Genomic DNA, 23,172 nt, shown 5'->3' on the forward strand with positions numbered 1-23,172 from the left:
GATGGTTTAGGAGTTAGACATAAAGAGAGAAGCTGCCTTTCTGCTCTTCAGAAAGGCAGGGTTGAGGCACAGAAAGGCATGGTTCTTGGGACCTGGGCTGGTGGCTGCCACCTGATTTGTCTGCATGTGGGAGATGCTGAGGGTTGTCCCCTTCAGTCCCTGGAGCAATTACTGGCTGTGGAAGCTGGAATTTCTAAGCTGCACTAGGCCGGTGTCAGAAGACCTCCTAGTTCAGCCGGAGCATGATTTCCAGTGGCCAAAGAGGGCTGTCTGTCATCTGTAGGTTTATTTAGCAATGGCTGGGAACTGAGCTACTCAAAGACCCAACTTCTTATGTTACAGGAGTTAGATTTCTGGCAAACCATTATTTTTTTTCAGTTATAGAATCTAATATTGCAATGAATGTTTCCCAATGTACTGATGAAGGAGGCCCCAGTCAGTTGTGAAATACCACAGTGAACACAAGAAAAACATTGAAAAACCCACACAATAACTTTGTTATCCTTCTCTTGGATTACTGTACAGCCAGATGGGAAGATTAGTCTTACTCAGAGATTTTTTAACTTAAGGAGTTTTTGTTTGGTGATTGTTTTCAAAATTAGAATTTCTCTTGTTTCAGTTTTATGATTTTTTTACAAAGTCTAATTATTCTGAAACAGACATCGGGATAAACTCCGCTGTGTTTCCCCTTGAAGGGGAGTCCTCCGAAGGCAGTTTTCATCTCTGTCCTCAGTCATTCACGTTTTTGTACAATTCCAATTAGCTTGACGCAAGATGAATGTGTCAATACGAAACACAGAACAGATCATCCGCTAGGCAGGGCCGGCAACGCTCGTCCTCTCCTTCAGATGTGTCCTTGTGGTTCCTGTTGCTGTCCATATGTGATGCCCGCTGATATTCCAGGGACTCATCCAGTGGCTTCCAGATGGGGAGGGAGAAGTGGGGCTGGTGGTGATTATGGTTAGCTTAAGAATCACTGTTTTACCAGCCAGGGTCTTTATTCCCTCTGCAGATCAGAGGCGAATGGAGCCCCTCATATTCTCACCAACGTACTACCTGTACGTGCTGGATTTACTTAAGTACAGATCCACAAGGAAAAACCAAATGGTCAACAAGCACAGGGATGATTTAATAACTGTTCTCTTAAGCCACCCAGGTGCCTTTTGGAAAGACAATCTTTACAGTGTTTCTGATCTAATGTGACGCTTCTTTTCAAAATATCCCCCCTCAAAGGTGATTTTTCTGGCTCAAGCTGCTCAGTTGACGTTATGAGGTGAGAGTGCTCATCAGTCTGCACTATTAGTTCCTGTATTTACTCATCCATTACTCAACAAGATAAATGTAGTCATACTGTTAATGTAAGAAATAGTACACAGAATTAGAGGCAACTGGAATGTAACTCCCTGCTCTGTCAGTGGGTTGGCGACCTTTAGCAAGTTTGTGTAATCAGTCCTTTCCTCCATTTCCCATCTGTACAGTATCTGACTGTAAAACTTAGCCTGCCTCAAGGGTAATGTTAAATAATATTGTAAAAAAAAAAAAAATAACAAACATAAAAATGGAAATAATTTTTTAAAAAATTTTTAAAAAAGTCACAGCTACACTAAATTTTTTCCACATGCAGAGACCTTTTAAAAACTCATTACATTGTTTGTCTCAGTCTCAGCACGAGAGTCACCTCAGTCAGTAGGTGAGCATTGTAGTGCCAGCATTCAAATAAGAGAAATGCATCTGCATTCATAATACAGATGTGTCTGAGCCAGGACAATTTAGATCCAAATGCAAATTTCATGTGTTTTCATATAAACAGGTGGTACTTCAAAACCTCTTTCAATTGGAACCCAGAACATTTCCACTGAAAAACTTGTTTGCATTGACCAGCATTTTCACCTGGGTTATTAATTAGGATCATGTGGCATAAAATGAACAGTTCCTTTCAGTTTTAAAATAAAATCAGCCAAGATAATTAGATATAGCTTAATTATTTATGTATTATATAAATTCTATATATATTATATATATTCTATATATACAAAATAATTTTTGTAAATGCTAGGAAAATAAACAAAGTTTCTAATTGCCACTGTAAAAAACTTCTTTCTTTCTAAAACGATACGGATGTAACACTTATGATATGTGCAGTTTTATCAGAGTCACGTGGCTCAGGTTTATTGCAATATATGGGAAACCGTGACTCATTTGTGAAGAATGACAAGAGCCATATGTAAATTCTACAGACACCGTAATAATATATTAATGTTTTAAAAAGAAAACTTTTACTAAGTTGTGCTTTCAGATTCTGATACAGAAAGTTCTTTTGCACTCTCGATTGCTGCATTGAACAGCTTCTAAATGTACCACCCCTTCCCACAAAGTGCAATTTGCTCAGCAGTCTCTACCCCCAACAAATTATAACTGTATTTTTATACTTCATTATAAGCATTATATGTTCTATACAGAGATATGTAACAAACAAACAAACAAAAAAAAAATAGGCAAACTGGAAACACTATTTTCCCTACTGTTTTATCATTTCTTTACAGCTAAGAGGAAATAACAGGATTTACCCGTAGCTTCAGAAAAGGTGTTCTGTTTACTGTGAAGAAAATGGCATGTTTTCCAGTAGTTGGTTTTGAGCATCAGAGCTGTACTGTGTTGTTCACTTTGTATTCTTTCTAAGTGGTCTAATAGTCCTAATAACTATGACCAAAGCACTATTAAAAGCATCTTTTTAATTCCTTCACAAAAATGCAATGAATCTAGAGTTGTTAAACAGTCCGTGCTGGCCTTATTCACCATGACAAGTCATAGAATCATAGAATGGTTAGAGTTGGAAGGGACCTTAAAGATCATCCAGTTCCAACCCCCTGCCATGGGCAGGGACACCTCCCACCAGACCAGCTTGCTCAAAGCCCCATCCAGCCTGGCCTTGAACACCTCCAGGGTTTATAGTCCCTCTATAACCAGATGTTCTGGATATCCCACAGGTCCTGGTGAGATCATTGGCAATTCCCTCATCTCTGCTCCACCTTGCTGTCATGTGGCAACTGGGAGAACATTTCTTCTGTTGTGCAAATCCAGCCTCTGACATTCAGGGTTAACACTGATTTTAGGGTTCAAATGTACAGCAGATGTTTATTCTTGCAGCTAAATCCTGTAATCAACTAATTGATGAAGAGTTAGGCAGCCAGGCTTTCTCTGTAATCAGGTGGGCTAAATCAGACTCTCAGAGATTTCCATCTCTCTTCCATCTCAAACTTAAAAATCTAGAGGTCAATTCCCTCAAGTGAGATTCAAAAAACTCCACCATAGTTTTAAATATGATGTAGATGTTACTTGTTTGTGAGTTTTATAAAACACATGTTCTACCAAAACAGAGACTTTAAAAGAAATAACTAGGTAAGACATTCAGTATCGTAGCAATTGCCTGAAAATATACAGGGGCAATTATTTTCTGTGAAGCCTGTCATGTAAAAATTGGGAATTCAAGAAAAAATTAAGAAACAATTGATCTTAGGAGTTGTTTTTCAATCCCACCTTCTTTAACATAAATACATAATAAGTCACACTTAAATAGCACAAGACAAAAACAAACACATCCAAAAATAAAATCCTTTGAAAAGAAAATGCTGCAGTTGTGCACCCAGTTTTCTCCTTGGGGGCCCAGATAAAGAACAAACTATATAGGGCAGATATTAGTCATGTTACTTAACATGCCTACTGCAACAAATTCAGATGTATGTTGATAAGGTTGGTAGCAGACACTGAAGAGCAATGTCGCCGTGCATCTTAGTCAGACTCAAGTCAGTGAACGCTAAGAAATCAAAGGTATTGTCTGGTTTTGTACAGATGGGCAGGGAGAAATGTGATAGAAACCGCACCAGTAATATGTTTACCAGGTTGACTTTTGGCAGCTACAAGTGGAAGCTCTGAGCAAAACCAGGCTAAAAGACAACGTAAGATTATTCCCACGACAACAAGAGGTTAATAGGTCAAAATTTTTTTTCTTCTACAGATCAAGTACAGCTCTCAGTTTCCGCCAGGAAAGCAGTATCTAGTTGGATAGTCAGTAACAGAAGACATGGCCTTGCAATGTTTGCAAAAAACTTGAGGTTTACTACAACCAGATGACATGTCTCTTCATAATGTATCTTCAGAAGGTAAATGCAGATGAAGGGAGGGAACCACACTCAACCAAATCCTTTTCTAGCCTTCATTTAGCTCCCATAAGTGCTAGGTGTTGTCTTTTCTTAGCAATGCCTGAAAGTATAGCAACTATTTCATTTTTCTTGTTTCTGTTACAAAGAAAGCTGGTTTAGTACAGCAGCATTCTATGAATTAATTTGTACCCTGCTTTTTACTAAATATTACCTTTCTTACATAACATGCTTTACTGTATGTCATAGTCATTTAAAGTGTGAGATACGTGACCCTTTTTCTTCTGCAAAAACACAGTTCTTCATAATCAAGTCTAAAATATCTTCATGTCCCTTAGTGATGAAAACTTATTAAGAAAACAAAGTGTGGCAGGTGAAGTGTTTGCAGTAGGTTGACTTAAGAGGTCTTTTACCCTCCGATATGCTCAGGATCTTATTTGGGTTAAACATGGAAGTGACCTCTGATATCATTCCAGACTGGTTTGAATACCTGTTCACAAATTAGGATTATGGCAGTCACAGATAGCTATGAAACTACGATGGTTTTATTTTCTCTAGACTGATGACTGACAGCCTAAGAAAACTTTGAGTGTGAACCTAGGGGATATTTTGTTCCCATGGAGTCTTTTTGCTTTTTTTTATTCCAGTTGTTTCTGCAGTCTAAAATAAACCTCTTCAGAATGAAATGCTTTATGATTTTTCGATGGGGAATCGGGATGCACATCACTTGGGAAGGCCTTATTCTGGCGAGAGGAGGAGGAAGCTACCTGGGCAACTCATTCCTTGTGTAAACCCCTGTGATGAGTTTTGCCACAAGTAAAAGAAACATTTGCAGGAGCTTTATCCTTTCCTTTTACCATCTTAAGGACAGGCATAGATGTAGTCTTGGCTAAGAGAGACTATAACCAGAATCTGTTGGGAGAGGAGAGGAGGAGAGGAGAGCGCAGCTTTGTGCAGCACTTGCCATCAATACACGTGTTTTGAACTGATGTTTTCACACATCTTAAAAAAAATAAATTTTAAAAAGCCCCCAAATGAAAGTCTGTGCTCTTGGGAACTATTTTCAGGGAGAAAACTAGTCTTTTTAGCATTGCTCCAAAAGACTACATCCTTGGAAACTATAACTAATGTGTCAAAGCCCATGGATTTCCCTGCATCTGAAATATGTTCTTAGTGATTATTGCAGTAGCATCTAAATGTTTCCTGACAATAATGGTATTTGTATGGCTCCAGATGTGTTATTAAACCCACTTTGAACGTGGTCAAAAAAATGTTAGTATCAATGTCTCTTTCTTTTAATGCGGAAGATGCTTTTCCCCGGTGTCTAATATAACAATTTTTGAAATGCAAATTTTTCCTGTCAAAACAAAACTTGCTGTTTTTTAGCTCCATATGTTCTGCATGTAGAAACATGATGTATGCTGGCTGTACTTGAAGTTCTGAAAATCCTTTTTTTGCAGTGGTAAGGTTGCTTAGGTCTTTTTTGTTTGATTTCCTGTTCCAAACTGCACTAATATAGAAATACTTCTAATTGATAGTTACGACTGTAGAAGCATGTGTTGACAGGCCACTAGAGATGCCCGTTTTAACAGTATGTGTTTGGTAACATGCTAGAGAGGTGCCTACAAAAATTTGTATCAGGCCATTGGTACAGAACAAATGAAGATAGCGCTTATATTTTAAGATTGCCTACAGTGGCAAAAGAGTTTAAAAATAAGCACAAGGCAGAAGAGCTCAAAATGTTTGAGGAGGATAACCAGAACCAAATTTGGGAGTAAAGCTGTAAGTGGCTGGTGATAAGCTCAGGAGATACAATCTGAAGTGAGGATTTCACGTTGTGACACACTGAAATCATCTACACAGCTAATGAAAACAAGGCCTGAGGCCATTCTTTGGTTGTGTCCTCTGCGCAGCAGTTAGGCCCAGGTTTCCTTAGGGCATCGGGTGATGCCACAGTGGTGCAAAAAGGATTTTCTTGGTACAAAGTTTTACTGGCAGACATCAAACACTAAGTTATCTTGGGGAAAGAGTAAGGAGAGAAAGAGAGAGAGAGGAGAAAGGGAAAAGCTCAATTTTAACGGGATGACCAATTTTGCAGTCATTGTATAGCTATCCCTGGGACTCTACTACCTTCAGACCCAAGGAGTGTGTGGTGCACCAGTGAGGAACTAGGGAAAAGCAGTTTCCTGCCTACTCCCTGTAAGTGCTCTGTTTTCACATCTCCTGCTGGAGTTGGTGCTTCACCAGACCTTCCACATGTGTGTTTTGAGGTTTGTTTCATGACCTCTAATTCTCTCCTATCTGGTTTGTTCTGCTAGTTCTGGTCTGTGTCTACGCCAGCAGGTGAGCGAAAGCGGTGGACTTGTGAACACCTGACCTGGTTGTTGGTATGATTTTGGCATGAGTTCTTCTCACCAACTCCCATTCCTTAAAAATTAAGTCCTGGAAAGGAGGAAACAGCACTGCCTTGGTGTTTCAGCACATACCAATGTTTTAGGGAACCAAAAAAGTCCAGCTCTTGAGAAGCAGGTGGCCACCAGTGCTTAGTACTGCTCACAACACGGTCAGGGAGACAAGTCTTATTAGACAGGAGGAAACCGGCACTCAGTCGTCATGTCTTTCCTGAGACTGTGTTTCTGTAAGCAGAGCATACGGAATGCAGTGGGCACACACAAATAAGCAGGTGCCAAAATTCATCCCACGTTGCTCTGAACTGCCTGAGGGGACTCTTCAGGAGATTTGTTCTCCCACAGACCTTGGATTTGCTTCTTGGAAAGAGCGGTGTGTCAGTCGGCACTTCTGAGGCTTTGACCCTTCCAGCAGCTCAGTGGGAAATATGTGAGAGAAACTTGTGGTTGAAGTGGAGACTCAAATATTCACAAATTAAACCAATATCTTCCTCCCATTAGATATTTCCATAGAAAGTGAAAGTTAAAATGGCAGTGACCATAAAAAGCAGCCAGGAAAACAGCCCAGCTCTGCAACTCAGAGGAGGAGGAAAAACAATTATGTGGTCCAGAAAATGTTTAAATACAGAGAACTTTGATGTTTCACATCAGAGCAACAGTAAATAGAGACAACGAATTTGCCTTTTCCCTAGTATTGATATTTTCCTCCCATCTTCCCTCCCACTTAGAACCGTTTTTGTGGTGGGAGGATCCATTACGTAATCTACAGATGTTTTACATTCTTTAAAATGTAAACTCGAAAATTAACTGTAATACAGATTCATCCCATGAGGGTAAAAAATATTAGTCTGCTCTTTAACATTTCTTGGATGATGGCACCCCCTCAGAACATGCCTACAAGTTGTGTCTCGCCAGTTAATGCATGCTCAGCTGTGACTTATTGCTTGTTAAAACCCAACATTTTTATGGCTTAGTAATTCTAGATTTGGCTCCCAGTGCCCGTGTTATAAACACTTAGAAGTAGGGGTGCCATATTGAAACACTGACAGATCCTCAGGGGGGGTCAGGGCTACTGGCGCCTCCCTAATGAAGTCACACACTGTTAAACTTTTTTTTTTTTCCTTAACTGTAGAAGAAAACAAAGCAGTTAAACTGCTATATCCATTTTCCATTAATCCATTTCAAACCACTCTTAACCAGAGTAAATCACAGGTTTGTGAGAAAATGAACTGCCTAAAGGTTCACCTCGGGCTATTTAGCCCACAAACAAGTTGCTGACTACTGGCAACAATGGTTGGTTGGGAATTATTGCTCAATTTACTTGTAATTACTTATTCTGCTGTGTCTTCTGTTTAGACTAGCTCAGGGTCTACAGCACGGTAAATTCCAGAATAAAAAGCATTGCCAAGGTGCTGCCGGTGATTGACATTGACAGTGTCGAAAGGTTATTTGAGCAACGGGTTGAACTTCCTGGAGGGAAGAGAAACCTTCTCCGTCGCTGGGAAAGCTTGGGAAGGGAGGAACTCTCAAAACAAGTCTGCCTGGGCACAGCTATTCTGCTCTGCAGAAATTCATCCGGATGTTATTAGAACCTGAATTTTCAGTTTAAGTATGCCTCAATTCCGATACTAAATAGGGAAGCTGGAAACTTTACCCACAAAATATGGTAGAGCTGAAACATAATACTTGCAATGTAACAGTAGTAATTTGAAGAGCAGCGAATGTAGCATTCTGGCTGCTAATAGTATTTTAAAGACAATTGTCAGTGTGTTATGAATACGCCACACTTATAAATGGGTGGGCACACACACAATACATTCCAGTTCAAGATAAGTGTTCTTTTTGCAGCCCAGTTTACTGGAACACTTAACTTGCCAAATGCAGGTCTAAATTTTCAGGTAAGTATAAGATTGTATCTATAATCGTTACGGGAACAGTTAATAAGGCCTGGGGAGGTAATACATAAACAATCACAGTTTTTATAGATCTTGGACAATTTCGTTAGCTGAAAGATTCTAGTGTTATTCGCTACCAATGGGAATGTTTATGTATGCAGGTCTTGAGTTGTATTCATTATAAACACATTTTCATGTAAGAAAGGCTGTTCTTGAAGAATTCAGAGTTGGCAATTCAAGGTCATATGAATAGGGTGAGCTTTTTGCAGTCATTTGCTCTAGAGATAATTAATCAAATTATTTAACAGTCCTGTTTAAATTAAAATAAGATGTCGTATAGAGAAAATAAGCTTTTGTCTCTAAACAAGAAACTCTTTAAAAAATAAAAACAATAGCTTAATTTCCTTTGCTAAGACCAACAAAGGCAATGGGTAGAGATCCAGCAAAATTCAGATGTATTTGACATTTAAGTGCATCTCAAGATTACGCAGAGTATTGGTAGGGAACTTCCTTGTTTTATGTAAACACTGATTTAATCTCTAACAGATAATATTACAAGGCTTTCATTTTGGGGGAGGTGATTGTGAAAAGGCTGCAGGCAGGACAGATTCCTTATGTCAGTTTGCTCTGGTAGTTCCTGTGCTTTCTTTTGTCCCTGTCAGAGAGGAGACAAGGAACTGGAAATACCACAAGTGTAACAAGGCATTGGAAGTCCTACAGTTCCTACACTCTGATATTTCATCAGTATTGGGGATGAATCCACCTTAAAATCTCCTCCCAGGCAGCCTGAAGATGAAGAGCATGAGGCCTGACTCCTTATGAGATATTGCCCTTAATTTTCAGCTATTTATATGAGTGGTCGTTTGTTTTTATAAAAGATTGCTAAGACTTACCAAGTAGTGTTGCTTTTCACAGTAACAGACTTTACATCTAAAAATCCTTAGGAAGATAGAATGATGCTTTTACATCCTAGAGGACTTTATTCAAGTACTTTTTAAAGGTGATGGAGAAAGCAGTGTAATAGGAAAACATAAATAAGAATAAGCATAGCAGGTTTTGCCTCTGAGTTCATCTGTTCTTTCATAGAAGCACAGAAGTTGTTTGCTCTGCCTTAAATTCTTTTAATCAGTTGTGTCTATGAGTACATCTTTTAACTCTGATTTCTAAAGGAATGAGAAATTATATACAGTACTGTGAAAAAAAAAAAAAGGAAAGAAAAAACTCTTTTACCAAATGCTGTTATGTAGAATCCACTCCTTTCTACTATTGGTAGGAGCAAAGTATCTTAACTTAAAAGTTACTTTAAAAAAAGAAATCAGATGGATTCTTGAAAAATATTTTATATGCAATCAATGTCCAATTAACACATCTCCTCTATTTGGAGGTATAGTGATCCCTGTCACTTTCTGCAAGAAGAAAACTATCCAGTCTTTATTGTCATGTTTGGCTCACCATGTCCGTGAAGTACCTCATTGATTATTGCAATATTAGAAGAGACGTGTATGTTGAACACTGTACTTGGGACATGCAGAACAGAAACCTATAAATATGGTTCCTACTCCAATAACCTTTTAGCTAACTAAGCTGGCTTTTCATAAATTGGTTGTCTGCAGCTTAAAAAGGTCAAAATTGTGCATGTTCAAATTTCATGCCAGAAAAACCCTTATTATATTTTTAAAACACTATACACTCTAAAATTATTAAAATTGTTAAATGTTAATTATATGCATTTAATAAGTAGAAAATTAACATGCCACTTACTGCTATTCTCATGACAAACAGTTTCAGATTTTTACTTGCTGAATTTTGTCATAGGTAAGAATTTAGTCCTATTTATTTCAATTATTGGATTTGCATCTCTCTCCTTAAAACACATAATGTTTTAATTTATCATACAGATAGAAGTTGGATAGAATGACTTCAAAAACAATTTTTTCATCAATAAAGTTTTCTCCACAGCATAAAAAAAAAAAACAACTAAGGGTATATTCTGTCTGGGGTATATAAACCCTGTTTATTGCTACATATGTCAAATCCTCAAATGCAGGTGGTGTGAGCCCAGGCATGCTGGAAATGGAAACCCAACCTATGAATGATCATGTAATACCAGAGAAGTAATATGAGATACATTACTGCATTAGCACAAGTGACCAGAGTAGATTTTTCCATCCGCTTTCTGCATGAACTTTTTTTTCTCCCAGTTGTGCCCGCCTTTTCTGCAGTTTTACGTACACTGTTTTGGCACAGGGCTCCTTGAAGAAGACTTCCTATTTTCCTGTGTGCTCCTCTTAGTGTCTTGCAAAGAGGTAATCTTGCCTGAGAGCACCCTCCTCCAGCAGAGTCTTTTGCTGTGGAGGATGGTGGCTGTGTAATATGGTATTTCCCTTTTCCGACAGGTGGTTCTGGGCCATCAGAGCCAACCAGGCTGGCTTCAGGCTCTCCAATTCACTTATCTCATCAAAGGAACTGAGTTCGTGTCACATTTCTGCTGAATATCATGTCCTTTCATCCTTATTCTCTGACAGCAACTCTCTCATTTTTTTCCTCTTCGTTTTTTTAAGCTCCGCTTTCAACTGTTCCATGATTTGGTCTCTTTTTCCATCAGGGACTTGTGAGTCCTTTTCTAGTTTACTACATTTCAGCTTGTGTAACAGACTCAACATCATGGCATGCATCTGATCTCAAAAAGGGAGCTGAGAGTAGATGATTTATTAATTTATTTTCTTATATAAATATAAATACTTTCTTACATGCATAATGAATTGCAGGCTGCAATCCTACTTGAAAATGCATCTATATTACTGAAAATATTATTCGCTGAAAGTAACTATACTTTTCTCCAGAGAGAGGAAAAAAACCCACAGTCTAGTCCAGAATTCAGTGATTCAAGAGATATGAAGGTGTAATGAAGATTTGGAGGGGTGAATTTTACTTCTATTTACCCACTTCTTCATTAAATCTTCCAAACTCCTTCCAAACACAACAGTGTTTTAGGATTTTTCAACAACAAATCCTCTCTCGCTTCAAGGGAAGCGAAAACCGGTGGTACTATTTTCAGCAGGGCTGCCTCTGTAAACTCACCAGCCCAGCATCCAGGACTACATACAGCAGAGCCAGTCCCACCAGCACCGTAGTAGTCCTAACCATGAAGCCCAAACTGAGATTTGATACTGTGTTCAGTTTTGGTCCCCACTATACAAAAAAAATGTGGACAAGCTGGAGAGGCTCCAGAGAAGGTCCACCAAAATGATCAAAGAACTGGGAAGCTGCCATGTGAGGAAAGGCTGAGAGAACTGGGTTTGTTCAGCCTTGAGAAAAGAAGGCTGAGGGGAGACCTTATCACCACGTTCTAGTATTTAAAACATGGCCTCAAATAAGATGGAGACTCCCTTTTTACAAGGAGTCACGTGGAAAAGACTAAGGGTAACGGGTACGAGTTACTCCAGAGGAGATTCTGATTGGACACAAGGGGAAAATTTTTCACACTGAGAACAACCAGCCATTGGAATAATCTCCCCAGGAAAGTGGTGGATTCCCCAACATTGGACACTTTTAATATTCAGCTGGATGGGGTGCTGGGCCATTTTGTCTAGACTGTGCTTTTGCCAAGAAAGGTTGGACCAGATGATCCTTGAGGTCCCTTCCAACCTGATTCTGTGATTTAAAACATCCCAAACTCAAGGATCACTTAGATCCAGGAATGTGATTTATCATATTTTTAGAGAGTGAATTCTTGGAACTTTATTGAGCTTCAAATACAGGTCCGGACTATGAATCCAACGAGATCACAGGTTTCAAGAAATGAAGCTCAGACACAGCTTTCCTGCTTGAGTTCATTGCTCTTCCTAACTGGATAATGTGTTTGGTCTTTACAGCTCACCATTGATATTCTTCTCTAAAATGGGAACAGAAAACTGATACCTTCTTCCAGACCTGACTCCTATGAATACAGCTCGTGCTACTTAGAAGCAGCCGCTTCTGGAGGCTGTTTAACCAGTCTTTAAAAGAGATGTCGTATTTCTTTCTCAGCTTCCCCAACTGACATATCTGGTAATCTACATGTGTGCAGTAGGTCTGCATGTGTACAGCAGATATGTCTGGGGTTATTCTTCCTCCTCTCCCTGCTTTCTGACCAGTTGAAATTAAAAAGTACAATAACCAGCATCTAACGGCAAATTCCTGCTCCTGCTCTTTGACGGATCCATCACCGGCCCTGTAGCCAACTTAGAATCTTTCAGGAGAGAATTAGCAGCTGCTTTGGGACTAGTTTGGAAATGGATTGGGACTTGAGAGACTCTTGGCCTCCTCTCTCAGTACCAGCCCCGATATACAAGCAGGCGGAACAAACCCAAACCAGAAAGTGAAGTAAACCAGGCCAGGGAAAGGACAGGAGAAGCTTGTCCAGCCTGGCAAGAATTCACGGCAGTGGTGGCAAAGTCTCAGTTTAATCCTAAAGACTAAATCCTGAAGTCATTCCTTACTTCTTGTTCATGGAAAACATTTGTTAACAGCAAAAAATGCCCAACCAACTCTTATATTTTTGGATGTTCAAATTTTTGAGTCCCTGCTGCATTTCTGTGCCCCTTTACACATCCAGGATCCAACTAAGTCTTTTCTGGATGCTCTGAACAGTTTGGTAACAGCTTATTTTTCATCCCATTGATGTGTACCTGTGAGCTTTTACTGGCAGCAGAAACTAAATTGCTGCAGAAGCTTTTTCTCCTGCTATTTCCAGCTGCAGTGGTAGTAGTGAAAAATCTCCCAGGCTGACTGCTGTAGCGTGATTTTCAGCCAGTTCTGTGGGCTGCAGGGGTTAAGGGAATTCAGATAAGCCCATGAACTTGTATGCAGTTATCTGACTCTCACTTGCAAAGTTTTCAAAGCTCATCCATCATCATAATGGCTCCTGTGGGATGTTAGGAGACCTGGGGGAACAGTAGCAACTTTCCCAATTTCATAACACTAGGACTGGTGAGTATTGTTAGATATTGTAAGACAGCGTTTGCCAGCCTGAAATACGATGTTTGCATAAATATGTCTGGAACATACAATATATCCGAGGGACTAAACCAAAAATAACCAAGGATTTTCAAAGAGCAGCTTAAATTCAGGGGTGAGGCAAGCAGTGAATTTTGACACGCTTTCTTAAATCTGTGTTTGTCTAAGTTTACTTAGGGTCATGAAGAAGAAGTTGGGAGATTTCTGGGAAAATATGCCTATATCTTAACATTTTTTCTAAAAAAGAGTAAAATTTTTGTGTCTCCTGACAGGGAGCCGGTATAAGAGCATTCCTAAAATTAACTTCGAAATGCTGGGTGTTGTTTTACTTTTGTGAGTTTTCAGTAGTACGGGCTCCTACCCAGGAAGGTTAACACAGGCGTCTGTTTGCTCTTTTTAGATGTACTGATATATGAAAAGACTCCGTGTGGGAGATGGGCTTTTGTTTGTTTGTTTGTGTTTATCTCAATGTGAGGGAGGTGAAGGCTATTTTAAAAATAGCGAGTTCCAAATGTGTTGTTCATTTATAAAACTATCGCTGTGTTTCATCATCTTTGAAGCTCTGGGATTTTTTACTTACCCGATTCTTCGTAGGTTTTACCGTTTGCTGCAAATTTCACTTTTATTAACAAAGAGAAAAGAAGAAGACAGGACTAACCGCTTTGTCTTATATAGGAGAGAAAGCCATAGGTGCTGAAAACAGGAAACGGCATAAGAGAGAGAAAGGAAGAGGAAGGGAAATGGGTAGCTCTCAGTGATTTATTCAAACTTGAACCACTGTGCTTCTATTCCCGGTTGGTCATAGATACCAAAACCATAAATATGTAGATAAGGAAGCATGGACCACTTTTACCTATAAAATACAGGGCTATCCTTAAGCCCCTATCATGAGCTTTGAGTGTAGTGATATAAAATGGATCTTTTTTGTAGCACCTGAAGCAACCATTACTGAAGTGAATGGGATTTGTGCACTCACTGACTTTAATTGGAGCTGGATCAGACCCATGAGCCACACCAATTATGTTTCTCCTGGCAGATCCACCGACATGCTTGTCTCAAAGCTGATGTCTTATCTCTGAAAACAACACAACACTTTTGTGTTCTGATCCTAACTCTACTGATATATACTCTGCTTATAAGTATCTGAAGGGTGGGTTGAAGGAGGAGGGAGCCAGATTCTTTTCAGTGGTTGCCAGTGAGAGGACGAGGGGCAACGGGCACAAGTTGGAACATAGGAGGTTCCACTCAAATATGAGAAGAAACTTCTTTCCGGTGAGGGTGCCAGAGCCCTGGAACAGGCTGCCCAGGGAGGTTGTGGAGTCCCCTTCTTTGGAGATTTTCAAGACCCGCCTGGATGCAGTCCTGAGTAACATGCTCTGACATGCTCTGGGCAATCCTGCTTCAGCAGGGGAGTTGGACTAGATGATCTCCATGGTCCCTTCCAACTCTAAAAAGTTCAGTGAAATTCAGTGATATTCCTTCACTGGGTCTGTATAGGGACAGAACAGCAGCCCTCATAATATATCTGTATATGGGAATATTATTTTTCATTAACGAAATATGTTAGTACAGAGGTGTAAATTATCTGCATGTCACAAAAAACAATTTTACTCATAGGTGTTACAGAGAGTTCAAATTTTGTGAAGTGACAGTTTTCCTGAATAAGTACCTCGAGTTGTGCGTTTTTTTGAAATAAGTTTGTTTCACAGGGATACAAATAATTGAATCAGCAGTGCTGTTTGGTTTGTTTTCAATGGGATCATTTGGCGGCTCCTGTTTAGGGTGCAGCCGTGTGACAACTAAATCAGTGTGCTGGAGAGGGACACAACGTCTACCAGTGGTAAATGAGGCCTCCTATATAATTGGGTCTGATGCTAACAAATAATAACATGAATCAGGCAGTTTCTTAAGCCAGAGGTACAAGGGTAATAGGTGTAAGCTTAAGTTTTTCTTGGTGAACACCCTGGAGCGCACGGTGTTGGCCCGTCCTTGTGCATTAACAATGTCCGTTCTGCCTCACACTTTGAAATCTTTTTATTTTGACCTTTTTAACAACGTGTCTCTGAACATCTCTAGTTCCAAAACCAAACAGAGGTACCAGAGGAGAAGGACGGGGATACTATCACAGAGTCTTTAACTAAAAGTATCCTTCTCTTTTTTTTTCCAGAGGTGCGGAGAAATCTCATTTGACAGTCCTGACCAGAATGCCAAATGTGTTCGCATGCTAGGTAAGGGTAAGAGTCTTTTCCTCTTTTGATACAAAAATGTGCAAGTATGGTTAATTGGGGATTTCCTCTCAAAAGTACATGATAATGGCTGCCGTGATCCACAATGGCATTTAGATAGCTTGTCCACATGTAGTCCTCATCAATTTATTCTTTATGCTGAATTTTCATTTACTTATATTTTTTTTCTAGCAGTGCCCATCTACATAGATGAAAATATAGCTGTACCAACACTATCTTTGTAATCTCTGAGGTACTCAAGTCCAGAACTTCTATTCAAAAGCTGAAAATCTCTGTAATCAAGCCAGGTTTTTAAATTCAACCTGGGAGAAGTGTGAACTTTTGTAGACTGCACACCTTGAATGTGAATTTATGTGCTTTGAAAAAGAATATCAATTTCACAAATATATATCAAATGACCCTAGGTCAGACCTTCAGCCACATCAATCAGCAAAATTTTGTGATTTTACAAATTTGTGCCAGCGTAGCAATTTGCCTATCATTTGTAAAAATTAGTATTAAGCAGAAGTGACTGTTCTTTGGAAACAATGCAGGAATGTTCTGGTATGTGCCATTAATTTCTGTGACCAATTTTATTCTATTCGCTTGTTTCATCTTCAATGCTAATATTGAAACATTAACAGCAGGATTAGTACCACAGCAAAAGACAGGGAGTAAGTGTCTAAAAACCTAAAAGGTAAGGTTTACTCAGAAAAAAATAAATTGTGGAACACTTGCAGGATTAGGCTTTAAATGCTGAAGACCTTTCACCCGCCAGGGCTGGGATAAATGTATGCTGTAAGTTAGAGCACTGCATCTAATAACGCGAAAAACTGAAATAGTCACAATTTTTAAAAATGCAACTGGCAATGTCTAGGAACTTAATTCCCATCTGGGTGCATAGCTGTGTTCTGTAATAACAGATTATGTGGTTTGTTGTTTATATTCATTAAATCCTATTGTCACAATAGACTATAATTGCTGCGGAGGAAATCTGTCATGCTTATAGTGCACAGATCCCAACAGAAGAACTGACACAATGGGCCATAATGATCTGTTACACCAATGATCCATGGTTAGAGGTTCTTAATGGAACAGGCTGACAGAAAAGATACACTTGTGATCCTTTATCATGCCAATTACAATCTGCAGCTTAAATAGCACTGAGTTCATAATACTGTAGTTCTAAGGATATTATATCCATGCAAATGTTATTATCCATCAGGAAGAAAAAAAAAAAAAAAAAAGCAGGGGGCGGAGGGGTAGTTGAGAACAGAAAAATGACCCGAAGATGAAAGTCTTCTGCACAGGTTGGTCATTTTTATAACAAGTCAGTCTAAAATTGGGAGTTTTGCATCATCCTTAGTGCAAATGATACCTTAGGAGCAGTGAGCAGAACAAGATCTTGTTTCCATTACATACATTGTTATCTATGTCTTGTAGTATATGCGTGTGCAAGAATGAGAACATATGCTGTGCTCTGTAAGGAAACTGCTAGGAATGCAAAAATGATTCCAAGGGGTCATGCCAAAGGTGAGGCTGGCTCTCAGAGGTTACATCTCTTGTATTTAAAAATATCTCGCCTGCTATTACTATTCTTCAGTGTCTCTAACAAATTAAGGACTGTGGTGTCATATATAATATAGGATATTACATTTCACCCCAAGGTATCCCAAATAATGTACAGAGCTGAGGTTATTCTGAGTGCAAATGGATATCCCACAACTGGCTCTGTACGAGGTATGGGAAGCAGAAACCAGCATTACATGGTGGCTCTGAGGGCAGCTACTGGAGACAATCTGCACTGTCTTGATTTATCACAGGCATGTGTGTGGTTCTGGTAGTGCCATAAAGTCAGAGGGTGTCCATTCTGGTACCTCTCCTTTCATACTGAACTCAGTATGGAAGAGCAGGAGCCTGGAATCGTGCAACCTAAAAGGTCTAAGACTTTGTGCCGACTGCGTCATGTAGTGTCCAATTTCAGATTTTACAAGAGAATTGAATTTCCGAGAGAACAAAAGACCAAGTTTGTCACCGATCAATGCAAGGCTGACATTAAAACATCTGTGGGCGTAACTCATGAACAAAGCACAACGTGCCTTCAGAGAGGGACATCTTTCTTGACTGCGTGGTCTTTGAAATGTGCTGAAACTGTCGTGCTGTCATTTACTGTAACAGTGACACAGCGCTGATAGAAATCTAGAGGGCAAGTCCCAGCAACTGCAAGAGGATAATTACTTAGTAAGAAGAGAAACACAGGAGGCTGGAGTACTGACTATTTCTTCAGGGATCTTTGACGCAAGACTAGTCCGTACTTGGAACTGTACGTTATTGAGCAGAACTCTCAATTGGTAACAGCTGGTTTTGTCAGGAAAGGTCTGTATCTGGGTTATACCGCTGGTTCTGGGTTAGCTTCAAATTTAAAGGTTTTTTATGGGTAACCCTAGACTTGTGACGGTGAGTCCACATTCCTTGAGGCAACATGGATTCTGTGGGTGAGGTTCTTTTTCTAAAAAGGTTGAGGAAGAGAGGTTTGCAGTGAAAATCTTATTCTATTCCAATCTTCCTGGTGGGAAGCAGGCAATAAAGAAATGCTTAAACACTTCCAATGGCGATAATGAAAGTAGGTACCTTTTCAATGGACGGACTAGATATCGCTCAATCTGAGGTTAAGAGCAAAAGAATCAGCTTAATGCCTCATCTTTCAGCATTGAAGTGGTGGATATTTATAATCCAAGTGTGGAAAATAACTTGAATGAATAAATTAAACGGTCACATACCAGTGCTTCCTGAGGATATAATAGATAATATCTACGTGCTCTGCCCAGGATAAGTTTATTATCAGCGTAATGATGTGTACTAAAGTACTTACAGAAACTTATGTTCTCCCTCTTATGCTTTACATTGTGCTTGTTTCTTTACACTTCTATATGTTATACTAGGTAAAGCAACACAACTTCTGCCACTGTCACAGAAGAAAGTCGGTCAGTGGCCCACCTTAGCCTTTTGAGGACCAGTGTTGAGATCCTAAACCTATCACAGATTTCTTGAGCCTGGCACTGGCTAAGGCTTTGAACCTCCCTGCAGGTCCACTGTCCTTTGAAAAATGGGAAGGGAAGTGGAACATAGGAGGTTCCACTCAAATATGAGAAGAAACTTCTTGACGGTGAGGGTGACAGAGCCCTGGAACAGGCTGCCCAGGGAGGGTGTGGAGTCCCCTTCTCTGGAGATTTTCAAGACCCGCCTGGATGCAGTCCTGAGTAACACGCTCTGACATGCTCTGGGCAATCCTGCTTCGGCAGGGGAGTTGGACTAGATGATCTATATGGTCCCTTCCAACTCTAAAAATTCAGTGAAAGTGCTTCCTCACTTCTTAGGAACAACAGGAATAAATTTATAAGTACAATGAGAACCTGAGGTACTATAGTTAATGCAGGTCATAAAAATACCACACTGTCAATAAAAGTGTGCTGTCTCCGGTTTCCCTCGAATCTCCAAGTCTCTGCAGAGCCACCAGTAGCTCATCAGCACTTCCAGTGCAAGGCAGAACATCTGCACCGTTCTGCTTAAATTGGAGCTTTTATCAAGTTAGTGAGGGCACTTGACCGAGACAAAATTGCTAGATAACGCTGAACTGGATGTCAAAAAGCTTTTGCTTTATGCTACATTCTGGAAGTTAGAACCCTAGGCTCCTCATGCCCTTTACTCGTAATGATTTTGATTTTAAAAAATGATAGTTGGCACAAAAATTGAGCATATAGCAGGGTACTCACTATATGTTTTTTAATCCAGATATTTATGTATATGAACTATCCCTCTCCCTAGAGCATCCACGGCTATTTTCAATGGCACAACCTGTGGTTAATTATCCCCATATGCAGACAGACAAATTCTGGGCTCAGACATGACACAATGTCGTATCATGCAGAGATAATTTGGTTAGTTTGCTGTGAAAATTGCTGGTTGGATGCCTGAGCTAATTAACTCTGCTGGGAAGAATTGCATACTAGCTTGGAAGAGTCCAAAGTTAAGGCAACTTAACTGGTTCTCACACCTTAACTAGCTCATCCAAAGCTAACTCAGTTAACATCTACATGGCAGAGTGCTGCGTTTTATTAATTTATCCTGGAAAGAATAACGTTCACACATAAGGCTCTAGGATTAGAGGCCTAAGGAACACCTCTAAGGCCCAAGGAAAACGGTTTGCCAACTAGAAGAGAAACTTGAGTATATAAATAAATACCAGTTAATACAGAATAGATAAAGTTATCCTTATATTTGCCATATAGAAAGTAGGCAGCTGCACTCAGTATAACACATACAAAATGAAATCATCTCATCAGTTTTAATCTGTTCAGCCTCAGTGATCACAGTGGAGTAAGGGGGATGGATGATAAAAGCAAATTATCTAGTTTGTTACTCCAGTAACCAGTCTTCCACCATCAAATTTGGTCTTTATTGGGTAGATTTTGAAGAGGTCACGTCCCTTGCTGGCCAACTGTGTTGTCTGCAGAGATTTTTCCAGGGGAAATGTGAATTGCCCTCCTTAATGAGCTAGTTAGCAAGATGAAAACACAAGCCTTCCAGACGCCCCATGGCAAATGGCTGAGGTGCTTTCTTTTCATGATTGTAAATTCCACACAGACAGGAATAATGTGGGTGAGTTTTGTTTCCCTTTTGGTGCAGAAGCAGACAGATGAGTCCTTGTTTGGAATAAAAGTAGTTTCCTCACAAGCAGCCATTTAAAATTCATCCAAGAAAAAAGCAATCCAAAATAAAAAAGGTGGGGGGTGACGCTTTTTTTTTTTTATTCCCCAGACTCCTAGAACATAGCTTTGTTGCTTTGGGGCAACAAACTTTTCCATATTCCAGCAGAGAGAGGTGCCTACCTCCTTTTGTGGCATAATTCCACCGTTTATTACCTATGGAGAGTTATGGTTAAAGGAATCGGCGTCTGGCCATGAAATGAGTTTTCGTGGATCCAGCTTCAGTCTTGGTGGCTCTTTGCCCACAGCAAAAAACCAACCACACATTTGAACAGAGTTGGCAGCTGCAGCTGAAGAGAGAGAGACTTTACTGGAATAACAACTGTGTGGAAAGCCAGGACCGAGGGGCACTGGCGAGGCTCAGCCTGGCCAGCCTCCGCCTTGCGTAACCCCTGAGCTCACCTTCGCTGGGGGGGGTGGGGGGGGAAAGAAGACGTCTATTAAAATTTGCTTTGAGAAACCTAATCAGGTAAATAACCATATAACTTAGCGTGGAGAATGAATACTAAAGGTTAGTTAAACGTGTGAATTTGCCCCCAAGAGGAGGGAGAAAAAGAAACGAGGCAGCTATTCAAATGGTTCTGCACGGGTCAAACTTTGCAGCTTGGCAAAGCTTTGTGGAGCCCTGGACTGACATCATTTGAAATGTGACCCTCTATCTCTTGCACACGCAAAAATTCTGCTGAAACTGATAGGCCTGCCTGAGCAACGGTGTTCTAAATAGCCAAATATACCGGCTATTTATATATAGCCCAGTCATTCGAAGACTTACACGTGCGCTTGACCTTAAGCAGACGGTGCCTTCTATCTGTGCAAATAACACGACAACAAGCACATGAATTGATCTTTGTAAAATGAAGCAGTGTGCTTGTGGGAAAAGGGCCTGAAATCTAGAGTGACTAGCAAGAAATCTGCACTCATCTCTACGCTGCCCATCAGGATTCCTCAGAACGTTATAGCAGCGGGAGGGGGGAGGCTTAGGATGTCTGCTACAAAAAGATAGGTTTCTATTCCATGAGCAGCTCGCAACACAGGATGAAGGGAAGCAGGTTTTTTTCCACTGTAAAGCAATGGTGTGAATGCATACAGAAAGATAAACACTATGTCTCTTTTTGATATCTTGTTAACACAGATAAATTCAAATCTAAACGTATAAGCCCACGCCATAAGTTTTTCACTTGTATTTTACACTCTAACCGCCAATGAAAGTCTCTCTACAAACAATTTATTCTGTTGAGAACAGTATGATGTAGATAAGAATTCTGAAACTGTAGTTCTTCCCCAATTGAATAGACAAAAAGTAGAGATTTTAAGTAACTTCTAATACTTTTTTTGTAAAATATAATTCCAGTATGCTAACACACTTTAAAAATAAGACTCAACTCCTGATATTACAATTATGCTTGTAAATGCATTTAAAAATTGGTATCTCTGTGACCTTGCCAACATCAAAATAGAGGCTTATTGCTCTTTCATGTCACTTAAGACCTCCTCCCCCAGTTGACTGTCTCTTTCTGAAACACAATACTTTCTAAACCTCACATTTTTTTTCCAAGAATGCTCTTGTTTTGTTTGCCATAGTGGTAGAGAGGAGGCTAACGACTTGGTGCATCACCCCATGTTTTACCTGGAAGCCCCCAGTGGAGATGCCAGGCTGCGTACATTTGAGGGTAGCTTGGAGACAGAAAGTGGTAAATGGTGGGCATGAGGGCATGACAGAGACTTCTTTCTCAAGGAATTTACAGTGTACATATGCTGTCATTGTCCCAATTCATCACTGTGTTATGGCATCATGCTAAACCATAACCTTACTATCTTTGAGGCTTGTGTCCAAAACCACAAAGAAAGTAAATATCAAATCCGTCTTCTAGTTTCATGACTACTTGATTAATTTGGTTAAGAAACTATAAAAAAGATAAAATAAATTGAAAATCCTGATGCCCTTAGTATATTCTAAAGAGCAGTCCTCTAATACCACCTTATTATTGCAGTAATTTTGATTTAATTACTATTTTAGGTAATTATATAGCCTGGTAGCTGAGTGACAGTGACCACCTGTTTATCCTGTTCTGTCCTGTAAATCAGGTCAGACTGAAACCACTTGTCTTGCAGTATTCCGCCTTCCAGAAGGGTGCTCAAGGAGACAAAACCTGGCCCTGGCTTTTTGGGTAGGCCTATAAAACACTCTTCTAAGTGTAATTTCTGGTTGTTGGTTTTTTCCATCACTTAAACGTTAACTTGAACCATATATAGTTTTATCCTATGTCTGAGCTTGGTGCAGGAAAGAAATGGGAGTGTCGGGGGACTTAGAGGGCTAATGCAATAATGAGGATTTGACACCATCTGTATGATGCAAACGCACCATGATGGTTTTGTCTAGAAGGAATAATCGCTGTGTTGCCCACATCTACAAAAGCCATTCATCGGGACCATGGGATCCAGTTGAGACACCAAAACTCAAGGGATTATTAAAAAGCCCCCTATCCCCCAACTAAAAATACCCCAAACCTCTGACTCTTCAGCTTCTCTTTCTATCAGAAGGGCTTTTTGACTTGGTGAGAACCTCACCATATATCACATTTAGAAAAAAACTCAGGTTTGTAAGTCCTATCCAGCAGTTGCGCTCAAAGCATGGCGACAAATACTAGCAAATTTAGTGCAGTGTGAAGCCAAGAAGTAACCCGCTTTTTCTTCAAAGCATGCTGCAGAGAGGAGGAAGGCAT

The 23,172-nt window shown here is 39.9% G+C and overlaps 1 protein-coding gene across 1 annotated transcript in view; it reads left to right on the forward strand.

Moving 5' to 3' along the window:
- The window catches only part of PDE7B (phosphodiesterase 7B), a 186,320-nt gene that overhangs the window by 47,717 nt on the left and 115,431 nt on the right, over window positions 1-23,172 (forward strand). The window contains exon 3 of the mRNA XM_074163779.1: window positions 15,626-15,686. Within this exon, the coding sequence (XP_074019880.1) occupies window positions 15,626-15,686 (61 nt within the window). The remainder of the gene's footprint in view (window positions 1-15,625; window positions 15,687-23,172) is intronic.

This window comes from Numenius arquata, chromosome 2 (assembly GCF_964106895.1).
Source record: "Numenius arquata chromosome 2, bNumArq3.hap1.1, whole genome shotgun sequence".
In the NCBI taxonomy this organism is placed as follows: Eukaryota; Metazoa; Chordata; class Aves; order Charadriiformes; family Scolopacidae; genus Numenius; species Numenius arquata.